The following is a 16,756-nucleotide window of genomic DNA, read 5'->3' as shown; positions in this document are numbered from 1 at the left end:
GTTTGTCGACACAGTGACATCTGTGGCACAAGTCAACGTTACTTAGGAGTCGACTAGTTGTGTGTTATTCTCTCTGTCCCTTCCATCACCCAACAGCGTGAGCCTTCATTCAGCACATGTTGATACACTGCAAAAATCAAAATCGTACCAAGTATATTTTTCTCATTTCTAGTCCAAATATTTCATCACACTTAAAATAAGACATAATCATCTAAAGAGTAACTTTTCAGTGAGATATAAGAACTGATTTTTAGATAAGAGATCTGGAAAATCTGATTTCAAGAAATCTTACCAAGGTAATTTTCACTTGTTCCACTGGCAGATTTTTTTGCTTTAATTAAGCAAGTAAATCTTGAATTGAATGTGCCTGGTTGGTTAATATTGTTCTGAGCTGTTAAAAACTGAAAACACACATTTATGTCTGTATTGCACAAACGTAGATGTAAATAGATGTGTGGTTTCATCCCTAGTCTGTACAGAGGCTGACGTACAAAAACTCACTGAACTGATCCATTAAGATGAAATGTAAAATACATACAGGGTGGGGAAGCAAAATTTACAATATTTTGAGGCAGGGATTGAAAGACAGTGTATGACCAATTAGTTTATTGAAAGTCATGACAATTTATTTGCCACAAGAAAATTGACATAATAGAAAATGTTTTTATTCTATGTGTCCTCCTTCTTTCTCAATAACTGCCTTCACACGCTTCCTGAAACTTGTGCAAGTGTTCCTCAAATATTTGGGTGACAACTTCTCCCATTCTTCTTTAATAGTATCTTCCAGACTTTCTCGTAATAGTTTTGCTCATAGTCATTCTCTTCTTTACATTATAAACAGTCTTTATGGACACTCCAACTATTTTTGAAATCTCCTTTGGTGTGACGAGTGCATTCAGCAAATCACACACTCTTTGACGTTTGCTTTCCTGATTACTCATATGGGCAAAAGTTTCTGAAAAAAGGTATGGATAATAGTGTTAGGTATGATTATGACATCAATATATGTTTGGTTTCAAAACAATTGACGTAGTGCCTGCTGAGAAAAAACAACTAAATGTTCATTGTAAATTTTGCTTCCCCACCCTGTACATGACTGACAGAGGGGAGATTAATTTATTTTGATAATAAATCAGCTTTTGATGATGTTCAGACTGATGTTACATGTTAGTGACAAAAATACCCCCTGAAACAGCTGAGTGTTTCCTGCTCTGATCTGCACTGATTCTGAGTCTTTAAACTCACATCTTAAAAGCAGGTCTATAGACCTCCTTTTATGTTATGAATATTTTGACTCCTTTTCTCCACTTCTACTCTCTATATTCTCTTATTAAAGCTAATCCAGCAGTGCTCCTGTAGGCATGAGTGATGGTAAATACCTGCTTTAAAGCTGAGCTCGTCTGCCTCCTGGCCCATGTAATCATAGAGTGCTCGGACCGGCACCCCCTCCACCTGCTCCTCCTTGTCCTCCGTCTCCCCAACACCATTCACCACCAAAATCTTCTTAGGACTCTCTTCATCCGACCAGTCTGACGAGTAGTCTTTAACCCTGAGAGGAGAATCAAGGACGCGGAGAAATCAGAAAAACCATGACATTATGCAGACAGTCTGCATTTTGAGACTGGTCTGTGTGGGTGCACTGACATGATGCATTCCCTAAACCCTTACCCCTAACCCAGTGGTTCCAACCTTTTTTTACTTCTGACCCCATTTTAACATCACAAATTTCTGGTGACCCCAGACATTCAAAACAGAGACTTTTTTTTGCTAAAATGAATTTGTTTTTGATCATGTAATAGTTTGCTCTACTATGTTTCAAATAAAGGTTAATTTTAGAGGACATTTAGTCTATATAATGTAGATTATTATGGACGGAAGCAGAAAAGCCAGGTGTAGATTACTGCACAAAGGGAGAATTTATTTTCCTCACCATATATTTTTTATTAGTAATTCTTTTTTTTTTTTTTATCAATTACTAGAAATTTCAGGCAACCCCATTTGAATTCCAGGTAACCCTACGTGGGGTCTCGACCCCAAGGTTGAAAACCACTGCCCTAACCCAACCTGATTCTAACCTCAACCTGAAAACCTCATCTGAACCCTCAGACAGACCTTTGGGGAGGACCAGACAACTAAACATAATGAAAACAAAACAAGAAAACGTTTAAAGAATGTGCAAAAGTCAGTTTCACAAAAATGTTTTTACAGTTGGCTTATTTGATATGTGTCATTTAAAAAAAATTAATGAGCTTTATGGAGCTGGAATCAGTTTTTTTTTTCTCCATTTTTTTTAATAAGTCCCTGGTTTTTCAGTGATGCGCTCGGTGGTGGACACCAATAAACAGTAAAAGCTGCCGTCAAGCTGAAGGAACTTCAGGGTAATTTTACAGGTTGGTGTATGTCTCCACAAGGGCTGTCTATTGACAAAAGTCTGGCAATACGATACAAATCACAATACTAGGATCATGATATGATACATCATGATATATCATGATACTGTTAAAAAGGCAATTTTTTTTTTTTTTTTTTTTTTTAAAGATTTCCTGGAAGAATTGAATTACACCCAAATATGTACAAATACTAAACACATTTTTATTTGATCAGAACAGGATCTAATGCTATATCACAAAATTTTTCTAATTCTCCTAGTTTCCAAAGGAACAAACATCTGCCTCTGAGACAGTAAAAAGTGCTTTTAGGATCCTTCAAACAACCATTAAACAGTGTTAAATAATAATAAATAAGATATAAACAATTAAGAAAACCAAAAAAACAAATACGAACCTCCACAATGTCTGCATTTGAATAAATACCTAAAAATATTGATACAGTACTTTTTAATATTGATACGGTATTGTGAAATGAAATATCGCTATATATTGCAGAACCGATATTTTCTTACACCCCTAGTCTCCACTGCAGAAACCACTTGTGGTGGCACAAAAGATTCCTCACAGACAACTGCTGTAATGTCAAACACATTCAAGTTTATAACGCAGGTAAATTAAACTAATTGAGAATCATAGGAGGTAACATCTAACAGAGCAACAGTACTGTTCAGCCAACCAGGGATGGGGTCCTCAGACTATAAATAAGCACCGGGTAGAGGGGTCTGTCGACTCTGTACCTGTGAAAGGCATAGGTCACCATCTGTGTACAGCACAGATTAGCCAGTGTCCTGTTGGCTGGTATTTACTTGACCAGATCATAGTCCGTTCCACATACTTTGATCATTCCATGAGTTAATCAAGGTTTCTCACATGTGCCATAATGCTTAAAATTTCCATCCCACCTCCCCCCAGGTCAAATTAGATGAAACTTTACAGGGTCTAACCAAGTCCCTGCTTCAGGGTATGTACTCCAAATGACCCTGAAATGTCCTGGGCGGAACTCAAAGGTTTACTCGACGCTGAGTGGCTAGACCCAGAGCATGATAGGAAACAAACTGCATTTTTAAAGAGTAGAGTAGAGTAGAGTAGAGTAGAGTAGAGTAGAGTAGAGTAGAGTAGAATAGAATATCTTCATTGTCATTGTACAGGTACAACGAAATTTTAAAAAAGTGCAATCGTCCTAGGTGCCATAAAAAAAGTATAAATAATGTACATAAAAGAGTATAAAAACTAAAATATAAAAGAAAAATCTTGACGGCATAAATATCTTTAAAAAAAGCAGCATAAAAAAAAGAGTGTTACAAGAAGTATAAGAGACACATAAAACATCATCATATAGTCTGGACAACATTCAGCATTCCACACGATTAATTAATGTCCAGCAGTATTCAGTGCAATTACAGCCCTGGGATAAAAACTGTTTTTTTAGAGGTTTTGTGCTGGACTTTAGTGTCCGGAAACGTCTGCCAGAGGGTCAAAGTTCAAAAAGTGGAAAGCCAGGGTGGGTTGCATCTCTGATAATATTCCCTGCAGAAGACGAGTAGTAGATAGTAAGATTCAGGAATACAGGGTGTCCCAAAAAAATTGACACTGGAGTGACTACATGGTCAGGAGAAATGATGTCATATTTTTTGGGACACCCTGTAGTGAAGGATTTTACAATCGAAAGAATACTGTAAAAGTGGACTGACGCAGATGTGCAGGCCCTGCCTACATCCTACGGCCAAATCGATCATGTAACGATCACAACTGATTACGTGGGTGGTGGGTCCTACTCTGCAGTGGAGACACAGCAGCCGACAGACCGAGTGACAGGACGTCCCTGTGAATCCCCCCTCCCCCCAGTACCCCCAAGTTCCTGCAGTGGAAATGCTCCTATTGAGTTTGGTTGAGCGTCGACATTCCAGAAGCAGCTGACAGGTAAAGGCAGGCCAAGCAGACTGCAGCTGTGGCAGGTGCAAAGCAAGGCTATAATAGTTTTGGATTTTTCATTATAGTTTAGTTTTATTTAGTTTTGACTTTTTTTCTCCAGTTATCTGTGCCAAGGAGGTTATGTTTTTGCCAGTGTTGGTTTGTCTGTCTGTCTGTCCATGTGCAAGATAACTCAAAAAGTTATGGATGGATTTGGATGAAAATTTCAGGAAATGTTGATACTGGCACAAGGAAAAAAAAAAAGATTAAATTTTAGTGGTGATGGGGGGGGGCACTGATCCGGAGGAGGTCTGCGCTCTCCGAGTGCTTTTCTAGTTCAGTTAGTTTTAATTCGTTTTTAGAGCAGGTTTGCTCGTTTTTATTAGTTTTGATTTTTTGCTAAATGCTTAGTTTTACTTTAGTTTTAGTATTAATTTTAGTTTTTTCATATCTTTTCTCTTCTTCGTCGTATTCAAATAAATCCCAGACAGGACTCTGCTGCTTTCTCCCAACTTTAGTCTCCATGTTTCCAGGTAGAGTGGGGACCAGAAGACGACTGGAAACCATAAATGACGAGAAGTGACGGACTGTGAAGTGCCATATGGTGCCGCTACCCAAAATTGCTCGAGCGAAATAAATCGATTTCATATCAATCCGACATTGAGACAAACAAAAACAAAGGGAATTTTATCTATAATTTTTATCCGTTTTAGTTAGTTTTGTAGGCACACAATACAGTTTCAGTTAGTTATAGTTTTTTTCTTTTAATTATAGTTTTTATTTATTTCAGTTAACAAAAATGTTTTTTCAATTCTAGTTTTCGTCATTTCGTTAACATTAATAACCTTGGTGCAGAGACAAAAAGATATTTATGCATGGGGGTAGTTCAGCGAGGCCATGATACATGACTTTCAGTTTGCCTTGAAGAACTTCTTGCAAACTGTCAGGTGACTCTAGAGGGGGAAGTGGTGCTTCACAAATGCCATTTACAGCGGGGATGGAGTTCTTCCATACCGTACCGTACCATACCATCTTCATTTATAATGCACTTTAAGAACTTTACAGCTGGCCAAAGTGCCGTAAACGAAACATAAAACAAGGGATTAAATAAGTAAATAAAGAAGTAAAAACAGTGATAACACAGGGTGCAAAGTGGGCTAAGAACAACAAAATACAACCATCATAAAAACAAAGACAAATTAAAATCTGATAAAAACAGCATAAAGAATATAAAAAAGAAACATGTCACTCATTGATTAAAAGCCAATGACTAAAAGTGCTTGTTTTAGACACAAACATTGAAAAAAAGATGGGAACCACTGATCTATATGATGATATCACCAAGATGATCAACCTCTTCAAACAAAAACAAATAACACTGTGTCTTATAATCTTTACATGACGCACCATCCAGTAGTTTACATTATACCATTGTTAACTTAGCTCTGTTTTTAGACAGAAAACAGGAAACAGCCAGTTTAGCAAACATAATAACCTTCATGAGTATCATAATCAAACTCATCCTTGTATAAGAAACACTGTGATTTCAGCATCAAACCCCACTATTTAACTCAGAGCTGTGTGGTGTGTGGTGAAAACAACAACAGTGCTTCTAGCTTTCATCACTTTGTCACTTTCTTTGACTCCAAAAGTTGTTCTCATTCCATCTTATCACTTTCTGATGCTGTTGTCAAAGACCCAGTGGTGTTAATTCTCTGCCAGTGACTCACCCACTCAATCTAGTGATTAAATAATTCTGATGGACTAGCAGTCATCTTTTGCATAACTTCTGCATTCACTATTTTTAACTCTCAACTGATAAGTTTCAGTCATTTTCGGTCGATAATGCAAAGTACCAATACTGCCCTTTTAAGTGCTCAAAGTTATGTTCCTGTGATTCTGTTGCATTTAATGTAGTTGAAATCATCACTAAAACTCATGATACAAAGATTTTTTTTTTACTACATATGGAAAAAAAACAAATCACTCATGAATGACTAAATACAAAACAGACAGATCTGCCTAAAGAAACAGGACTATCCTTCTTACAAAAGTCAAATAACAAAAATCACAGTCAAAGCTCTTCAAAGAATTTTTTACATTTTAAATAAAATTACATTTTATTAGAGGCAAAAAATACTGTTATTTAGATCATGGGTCAGGATTCTACTTCATACAACTGTTATTCAGGATGCCTAGAGTGACAGTGATGGATCAGTAATGCCTGGCCGTAGAAATAGTGCAGACTTGTACCTGTTGGTGTCCTGAGTGATGGGACTGGGCGGGACATCCCCTTCCCCAGATGACACAATGTTGGTTAGGGTCACTACGTTGTCCTCAGAGTGACCACTTCGCGCCTTCTTGCTGATGCTGTGGCTCGCCTCTGGAGACCACTCCTGAGCACAAACACAAAGCCACACTTAAGTCTGGTTTCCATCAAAATGTAAAACAATATTTCTGAGAATCAGCAGAAGTGTTATTTTTATTTCCATCCAGTGTCTTTTGATACATTTTTCAGCAGTGATGCCGACCAGAATTGTGATGCTCTGTATCATGAGGTCACATTCCTGGGGGTGTAAGAAAATACTGGTTCTGCAATATATCGTGAAATTTCATTTCACAATACTGTATCGATATTAAAATGTACTGTATTGATATTTTTAGGCATTTATTCAAATGCAGATATTGTGGAGGTTCATTTTTGTTTTGTTTTTTTTCGTTTTGTTTATATTTTATTTATTATTATTCAACACTCTTATTAAATAATGTTAGTTCGTTTGTTGAGGTTGAACAAAAATAATGTTCTGATGTTAGTTCTGAACTAATAGAATATGAACATTTGAAAAGGATCTTAAACTGTAATGTCTGTAAAATATGATTTAAGTTTTAACACAGGAAAATTTTATGATACAACATTAGATCCTGTTGTGATCAAATAAAAATATGTTTAGTATTTGTGCATATTTCTGGTGTAGTTCAATTTTGCCAGGAAATAGTCTTTTAAAAAAATAAACAAAACCAATTTAAAAAATTGCCTTTTTTAACAGTATCATGATATACCGTGATATATCAAATCGTGAACCCAGTATTGTGATTTGAATCGTATCGCCAGATTCTTGCCGATACACACCCATACACACTACACAACTCTGAGGACAGTTTTCAATCTGAAATACCAAGAAGTTGAGACATGTGGCAACGTGTTCATGAGTTCATCATGCTACTATGTCAATGAAAGTGAAATAACATGTCATTATGTTCAGGGTGGAACTCCTTCATACATGTAAAGTTTGGTGCAGATTGAGAGAAAAATTCTTAAGTTCATTCTAGTTACAATTTCTTGCTTCAGGACAAGATATCAAAATTTGCCATCCTGCCCACAACAGAGTCACGAGCACACAGCATGTCCATAACTTTTCATCTTCAACATAGGACATGACTGACCAAATTTGAAAACGATTGAATAAATTCTCTGGGAGGAATTTGGTAAATCAAAGGTACAACTGAATCAGAAAAAATGGCAACAGAATTGAAATGGTCCAGATTTATGGAAATGAGCTGGGAGCAGTTCCTAATGAGTCAAAGCTAATGAGTGACTTTTACTTTTCCCTGTGCCACCCACATACTGTTGTGTTCCGGGTGGGACTTTTATTCTGTATGTGAAATTTCGTGCAGATTGGATGAGGAATAGCTGAGTTTTAACAATTTGCGTTTTGACAGAACAGCAGCACACACACATAAAGTGTCAGGTGTGTATAAAGCCATGATGTCACACCTCAAACTGGGGCCAGTTCATGCTCATGCCTGGTCCATGTGTGTTTCTCCACCACCTCAGGTCTTCGGTCTCATTGGCGGCTCGGATCGTCTGGCCCAGGTCCTGATAGAGAGCTATGAATCTGTTGGACAAAAGATCTGTCAATCACTATCTCTGTTGACTTTTACTTTTTTAATTGTCTTTTTATTTGAAAAAAACTAATACAAGCACACTCGCATCAATTTCTGCAAAAGCTTTTCCAGTGTTTTTACATATTAAAGGTGGGGTATGAGATCTTAGATAAACGGTTTGAGCAAGCTACATTTTGAAAATATTCAATTCACAAGTCCAATCCCCTTTCTTCAGATGTCCCTTTGAAGCCACGCCTCCAGAGTAGTGGCATGCACAATGCTTGTTCCCGAGGGTCCACGAGCGCTGCACAGCAACAATTCACCGGCTGAGGCTCTGCTCTGTTCCCGGCTTGGGCTCCGACGCCGTCACAGCTCTGTATGTTACACGGGCTGAGGCTCTGTCGCCGGCTAAGGTCCAGTATGGCCCCGCCTGGGGCTCCGACACTGACTACGGCCCTGGCTGAGACTCCGGCTCATGAATCCATGCATACCTCATTTAGTTTCCTCTAACACCCCTGCTCTTACAGAACAGCCCCAGTTCATACCTATGTGACTAATGTTACATTTACTACTGATTTATGTTAGTGACAAAACAGTTTGCCGGTGAACTTTCCATCCTAATATAACTAATATATATAGCCAGGTTGTGGCTTCATTTCCTGTACAAGTGCTTCCAGCCTCTGGGAACACACGAATAATGCTCAAAGAGGGGTACGCGCAGAGGGCGAAGGGGGAGGGGCAGATGGCAGTTGAGTTTGATAGACATATCACTGTTCAGTCATTTCGAGTGGGCGCTCAAAACGATTGGATGGTGTTTTTTAAGTCCTGTGTGTTCCACAGGTGACTAATTTTTAAAAAATTTTTGTGTTACAGCATTTAATTAATTAGTTGTAATCGGGGTGTGAAGGGGATTTTAAGGAATATAGTAAAAAATGCTCCAGGAAAACATCTCAGACCCCATCTTTAATAACATTTGTGTGACAAAACTATGAGGGAGTTGTGGCTTATTGTCCATGCAGTACCTCAAAAGGATAATGAATAAATAAATGAGAAGTGAAAATACAACCAGGTTAAAAAAAAAAAAAAAAAAAGGATTATAGATATACTCAAATGAAATTGGATCGTACTGGTTTTACATACTCAGTCCATTTAGTCCAAATCTTGTTATATTTTTCTTTTTACACTGACAGAAAAGGACAACCTTTCCATGATGTAAATCTCAAAAACAATGTCCAACCATTCATCGATGATGGGGGGGTGGGTCTACTTTGAACCATTTTCATGTAATGCTTTCATTTTTACTTGCTGCCAGCAGTATATGTTAGTAATTTCTTATCATTACTATTCCAGTTTTTAACCCATAAAGATCCAAACAGCCCCCAGCAGCTCAAATCATCTGCTGATCTAAACTATTTAATACCTGTTAATCCATTAATCCTATTAATCCATGTAAATAATTGGTGTAATATACAGTTCTTCATCTTTTCATGGTCATCAGATATGACCCATTTGGACATTCAGAGGCTCCGTAGTTACCGTGGAAACACCATCATCATCTTCTGTAACGCTGATTCACCAGTAAAACCCACGGAGTTTTATGAATGACAGAAGTTGTAGAAGCTTGTTTTTATGTTCTGTCATTGATATCCTTGCTGAAAAACTCTTGTTTCATAATTGGAAAAGGAATTAAAACAAGACATTTATAAAAGTAGGTTTTAGGAAATACAGCTCTGATGCAAAACTCCTGCACGGTTTAAGAAAAGTTCATCTTCATACATGAAACATTGTGGAGAATTGAAGTAGCTTATCCTTTACAAGACATAATGTAAGAGAATCTGACAAATCTCTGTGTGTAAGGCACAAGGCCGGAAATCGGCCCTGGATCCTGGTAACCTTCAGACCCTCAGGTGCCGCTGCAATAAAACCAGGCATGACTCTGGAACAGAAATCACTGCTACGGCTCAGGAACATTCCTGAAATCCCTGTCTGTGAACCAAGGTTCTAATAGTTTTGGATTTTTCATTATAGTTTAGTTTTATTTAGTTTTGACTTTTTTCTCTCTAATTCAGTTAATTATAATTACTTTTTAGAGCAGTTTTTTTTAACAGACAACAGTTTGAGGTTTCTATTAGCTGCTGTGTATATGTGATGTGTTCAGTCTATAGGCTTTAGGTCATGAGTCAGTGTGTGCGTCTCACCTTTCTCTGGTGGACAAGTCCAGATGCGTGTGGATGTCCAACATGACTTCTTTAAAGAAGCACAGCCTCTTGCGCTCAGCCTCCTGGGTAAGATCAAACACCTGCTCCATGTCCTCCATATAACGAGGGTTACAGCGGTTCAGCTCCTCTAGAGCCTTGTTGTAACGCTCCTTCGTCTAAAACACAAACAGCAAATGCAAATCTATCAAATGCTCTGTAGAGCAATAGTGACTTCATCTATGAAAAGGATTCTCTGTATGTGTGACAGGATTTATCTGACTGGTCTGTGCTGCAGACAAACAGTTGTCCACAAAAAAAGGTGAACCTAAGAAGGACTTGTTCTCACTGAAACAGAAGGAAACTCTTATTTTTAAAGGATAATTCACATTTTTCTTAGACCTCTACAAGGAAAAACCAACATCAGTACTGGAACAAACTGATACAAACATTTACCTGTGGTGGAGACTTCCAACATTTACTCAAAAGGAAATCTGTTGTAAGACTTTTTAAGGATATGTTTTAGGTTACAACAATTTTATGTTGGCAAACCTGGCAATAAAAATTCAGAATGTCCAACTTCCAACTGGTTTTGTGTCATGGACCCAGTGGACTTTTTTGTGGGTCTTGGCATCTTCAGAATCAAAAGACTTTATTAATCCAAAGGGAAAATAGTTAGTGTTAAGGTTCTGCACAAGTATAATGTAGGCTGCAGGCAAGAAATTGTGAATACTCCGTGTGTGTGTGTGTGTGTGTGTGTGTGTGTGTGTGTGTGTGTGTGTGTGTGAGGGTGTGTGTGTGTAGGGCTGTGTATTGGCAAGAATCTGGCGGTGATACGATACAAATCACAAAATTAGGATTATGACACAATATATCACGATATATCATGATACTGTTAAAAAGGCAATTTTTTTTGGTTTCTTTTTTAAAAATGATTATTTCCTTGAAGAATTGAATTACACCAGAAATATGCACAAATACTAAACGCATTTTTATTTGATCAGAACAGGATCTAATTGTATATCATAAAATGTTCCTGTGTTAAAACTGAAATTCAGTTTTACAGACATTACAGTTTAAAATCCTGTTCAAATGTTCATATTCTATTAGTTCATAACTAACATCAAAACATTATTTTTGTGCAATCCCAACAAAAGGAACTACCATTATTTAATAAAAGACTGTTAAATAATAATAAATAAAATATAAACAAAAAATAAATACTGAAAACAAAAATGAACCTCCACAATATCTGCATTTGAATAAATACCTAAAAATATCGATACAGTATTGTGAAATGAAATATCGCAATTTATTGTTAAAAATGGCCTCTTTTTTATGTATCATGATATATCAAATTGTGATCTATCAAATCGTGATCCTAGTATTGTGATTTGTATCATATTGCCAGATTCTTGCCAATACACACCCTTAGTAAACACACACACATCAACTAAGTCCATCAATGTAAGGACTAATTATTGTTCCCAGACAAACTCTGGCTGTTGGTCATTTGTTCCCATTGGTTTAAAGTTATCAGATTTCATGTCTAATTAAGGTGATTCTACAAAACAGGTCCTGAAACTGCTCCACGTTTCCCCATTACTGGTGGATTGTTCTGTAGTTGTTCTCTGCTACACAGAACACAAGCTTGGACATGCCTCCAAGTTGAAAAAAACACTTTAATATGTTTTTCTGAACTCAGTGACACACCCAGCAGCAGCAGTCTGGGACTGAATTCATACATAAGAGAGTATGTGTGTTTGTGTGTGTGTGTGTGTGTGTGTGTGTGTGTGTTACTTTGTATCTGTTCTTCAGGGGAGTTTTCAGGTATGTGTATTTTAATTGAGCCTTTTCCTTTTCCTCCATACATTTTATACATTTTAAATAACTGTACTAATTCTTCCTTCCATTTTCAAAACGGCAGTGTTACTTTAGTTTTAGTGTCAAATGAGTTGACCAAGGCCAATATAATATCAATAGTTTGGAGCAGGTAAAAACCAATATCCTTCACAACATCAAGACCGACTTGAAACTAAATGGCTGGAACAATAACACAAAGAAAACACAATCCCCTTGATGAATCCATCTGTGAATATCATATAATACAAACATAATGAGGAACAAGATGAGAATTATGTAAAAGGTGTTTCAGGACAAAATCAAACATAAAAAAATGACTCAGCTTGCTTTGCATATAAACAACCAAAAAAAAAGGTTTCAAAGGCTTATTTAAACTTTGAGGACATTTCAGAATAGGGATGTAATGATTACCAGTATAATGATGAACCGCGGTAAAATTGCAGACGGTTAGTATTACCGTTTAAATTGTAATTATCATGACAACTGTGTTTGATTACCGCACTTTTACGGGAAAAAACGCCCATGTAAAGATGTGCTTTTATGTCAAATATTTGAGTATAGTTTAAATTAATTACAATTTTGATTTTATATACCTAATATTTATATAAAGTCTTTGAAAAGGTTCGTTAAGCATCTGTGTGTTATTTATGCAATAAATTATATTAATTTTTCAAATCGAATTTTATATATTTTTTTGTGATTTCTGGCCTTTTATGTTGATATAGTAGGTTAAAGTAAAAAAAATAATAGACAGATGATATAGATGAAGTTGTGCTGAAAAAAAAAAAGATCCCAAACATAGGTATAGTAAACATTTGTTTATATAGTGTATAAAGGAAAAATCAAAAGGACTGAAAAACGGACAAAATGGGCTCAGACCACTAAGGGTTAATACTTGAATGTTTCTGCCAACAGAGGGTACATTGTGCCTATTATTTTATTTTATTTATTTTATTTTTTTGTAAATACAACTTGGTTAAATTATTTCAGTGTGTGTATAAGTACTTTTTTGAACATTTTGAGCACAATTTCAATAACACCGTGATAATAATGATAACCGTGATAATTTTGGTCACAATAACTGTGATATGAAATTTTCATACTGTTACATCCCTATTTCAGAGCCTGTCCTTCTTCACTTTCATTGCAGTACAGTTGAATCAGTACTTGTACTTTAACCACAGGTATCTGTACTTCTACTGAGGGACAGACAGAATGTGTGGACATCTGCGTGTTCATACTTTTTCTGCCTCTTGGTTCCAGCGCTCCGATCGGACCACGTACTTGCGGACTTCCTCCTGTGACTTGGACGGGTCAGCTTTGGCATGCGTTTCCCTGGTAACTGCTGTCCACTCCTCCTTCCTGGCCTGATGATAACTCTTCTTACTGGACTCCACCTTAACACACACGGAGCTGGTATTATGAGCAGTACAACACTTCACATACTGTCTTCTCCATCTGGGAGCTTCAGACTTGGATGCCAGTTCACAATTTAAACACATGGAATATCCTTTATTTTGTGGTTTATTTGAATTTACTGACTTGAGATTACTTGGACGTGTTCATTATTGCATACTGCCACATGATGAAACTGAAATGAAAGAGTCCAAACTGTGTGTTTACAATGAGCAAACAATGACAGAATCCAATAGTTTGATCTGGCGCTGAAATTTACCTGAGAGGCAGCAGTTAAACAGACGCTTTTTAATTAAAGGGGAGGTCTTGTTAACCTGGTACCTTTAAAATATCGACATTATGAGTGAGTGGAGAATCTACTGGATGTGTAGGTGTGTCATTTAAAAAGAAAGGAAGTGAAAAGTTATAAAACCCCACAATTGTGTTTTGGTTCAAATGTCTCAGAGGGGATTTACATATTAAACTTATTGGGAGAAAGAGTCCATTTTTGTTTTGGACTTAATAATAACAATAATAAATACATAAATAATAATAATAATAATGGATTAGATTTATATAGCGCTTTTCTATGAATGCATACTCAAAGTGCGTACAGAGGATCCATTATTCATTCCCTCTCACATTCACAGTCTGGTGGTGGTAAACTACATCTGTAGCCACAGTTGCCCTGGGGCAGACTGACAGACGCGTGGCTGCCAATTCGCACCTACGGCCCCTCCGACCACCACCGAACATTCATACACATTCATACACTAGTGTGAGTAGCAGCACTGGAGGCAAGGAGGGTGAAGTGTCTTGCCCAAGGACACAACAGCACATGGACTGAACGAGATTTGAACCGCCAACCCTTCGGTTATTTGACGACCCACTCTACCATCTGAGCCATGGCCGCCCCAACTTAAACTTTCAAACAGTTACACAGCTGAAAGTATGAGATCAACAGGAGGAGTCAACAGTGACTGTAGCCCTGACTCTTCTGGTCTGCTAAAGCTTTGAAAACTGACACCAAGTGGACTTTGACCAAAGCAACAGAATGTGTTTAGTTGAGCTGAGAACTGGTCAAGAACAACAAACTGAGTCCTCTGACCTAAACTCTAAAGGTTAACTCACTGTATTATCCCTGAACGAAACAAGTGAAAAAGTTAAAACCCCCGCACAGTTGCACAACACTTTGTCCCTCCTACTCACTGATACCCTGCCTACCCAGGGGTTAATTCTGAGTTGTAACGTTCAATCTTTTTAAAAACTTTTCAAAAATTTGTAAAAGAAAAAAAACAAAGCAAAAATTGAGAGAGAGACCCATGTAAAGAACATGTTTGAAATTTGACAAGAACTGGGTGTATATTGTCAAAGAAATCAGTTGAACAAATTGTCTAAGTTGAAATTTTTTTAATGAATTTTTAAAAAATCCCAACATTTAAATTCAGCCATTAAACTGTGTGCTGCATCTCTCCTAGTGATAAAGAACATATGTGTTTAATTTAAAATAATTGTGTTTGAGAAATCGGTTGTACAAATTTTCTAAGTTGAAATTTGCAAAAATGTGTAAAAAATCTCAATTCAGCCATCAACCTACATCCACACCACTACACATCTCCTACTGGTTTAAAAAAAAAAAAAAAAAAAAAGTGTGTGAAATTTTTTTTAAAAATGGGAGAATAGTGTCCAAGAAATTGGTTGGACAAAAATTGCACACTGAAATGGTTGAAGATGGTTTATGTTGTAAAACAGCTTTCTAGTAGTTCCATGATGGCTATTGATAATTGAGTAAAATTGAGATCTGGCTGTGGATAGTGATTTGGAATCCATGTTTTTACGTCACCTGGTGAACCTGGTGATTACTCACCTGAATCTCTTCCCTCACAGTGAACAGTTTCTTAGTGCCATCCACCATAAACAAACCATGTGTTTACAAACAGAGCCGGGAGGGAACTCTGGCATCTTCGGAATTTTGTTGCAACGTGCAATGTGGGAAGCGGAGTTCCAGCCGTTTCCGCGTCGAGTTTGTTACATCCGTACCATATCATATGGTGTCACTGCCGCCGCCAGGTGGTGGCGCGAACCTCCGCTTCCCACAATTGCATTGCGACAAAATTCCAAAGATGCCAGAGTTCCTTCCCGGCTCTGTTTGTAAACACATGGTTTGTTTATAGTGGATGGCACTAAGAAACTGTTCACTGAGGGAAAAGATTCAGGTGAGTAATCACAGAAAGACTTACAGATTCATGATACTGAAGATTTGACTGAGGTTTGACAGATCTGATGAAAAATTGGTGACGAAAGTCTCCCGCAGCTTTGAGGATCAAATACTTATTTCACTCAAATACAAATACATTTATAACCTTTATTTAATGTTTATTTTCTGGATTTGTTGTTAATATTCTCTCTCTCTGTTAAAATAAGCCTACTATAAAAATCATGGACTGTTCATGTATTTGTAAAGAGGGTAAATAAACAAAATCAGCAGAGGTCAAATAATTATTTCCTCCACTGAATAACCCTTTGAATGTGCTACAGAATGTAGGGTTAACATTAACTAATGACTCTAAATCTGTGACATGACATTGGTTCACTGCCATTTCCAGTTACTCCTTAACTCTTTATTTGTCTTAATTAATGATTAATAACTGGCTTTACTGCAGTGTATTTCAACCTTGGGGTCGGGATCCCATGTGGGGTCGCCTGGAATTCAAATGGGGTCTCCTGAAATTTCTAGTAATTGATGAAAATTAAAAAAAAAAAAAAGACTAAAAAAATATATGGTGAGTTGATAGATGATCCCAATGCATAAAAGACATGACAAACTGAAGCTGAAACTGCAGCACTGTGGTTCTGTTTATCTGTCAAATGTTCATTGTGGTCAGTTTCAGATGCTGCAGCTCTTTCATAACTCATAGTTTGAGTTCTTGTTTGTTCAGTATTAATTGTCAGCCTTGTAAATCCAAGCTGAACTGACTGTACATATCCTGACAAAGGAAAATCCAAGTCTCCCTTTGTGCAGTAATCTACACCTAGCTTTACTGCCTCCATCCACAATAATATATATTACATAGCTAAAATGTCATCTAAAATTAATGTTTATTTGCAAAAACAAAT

At 37.0% G+C, this 16,756-nt stretch overlaps 1 protein-coding gene across 2 annotated transcripts in view; it reads right to left on the bottom strand.

Annotated features, from left to right (window-relative positions):
* Positions 1-16,756, bottom strand: part of pacsin3 (protein kinase C and casein kinase substrate in neurons 3) — a 35,256-nt gene that overhangs the window by 1,558 nt on the left and 16,942 nt on the right. For both annotated transcript variants that reach the window (XM_030127819.1, XM_030127824.1), the window contains exons 6-10: positions 13,486-13,641; positions 10,385-10,560; positions 8,077-8,197; positions 6,555-6,697; positions 1,380-1,549 (exon numbers count right to left, since the gene is read on the bottom strand). In XM_030127819.1, the coding sequence (XP_029983679.1) occupies positions 1,380-1,549; positions 6,555-6,697; positions 8,077-8,197; positions 10,385-10,560; positions 13,486-13,641 (766 nt within the window). The remainder of the gene's footprint in view (positions 1-1,379; positions 1,550-6,554; positions 6,698-8,076; positions 8,198-10,384; positions 10,561-13,485; positions 13,642-16,756) is intronic.

This window comes from Sphaeramia orbicularis, chromosome 3 (genome assembly GCF_902148855.1).
Source record: "Sphaeramia orbicularis chromosome 3, fSphaOr1.1, whole genome shotgun sequence".
Lineage (NCBI taxonomy): Eukaryota > Metazoa > Chordata > Actinopteri > Kurtiformes > Apogonidae > Sphaeramia > Sphaeramia orbicularis.
The sequence above is the reverse complement of the archived record's forward strand: the minus strand, read 5'-3'. Positions and strand labels throughout refer to the sequence as shown.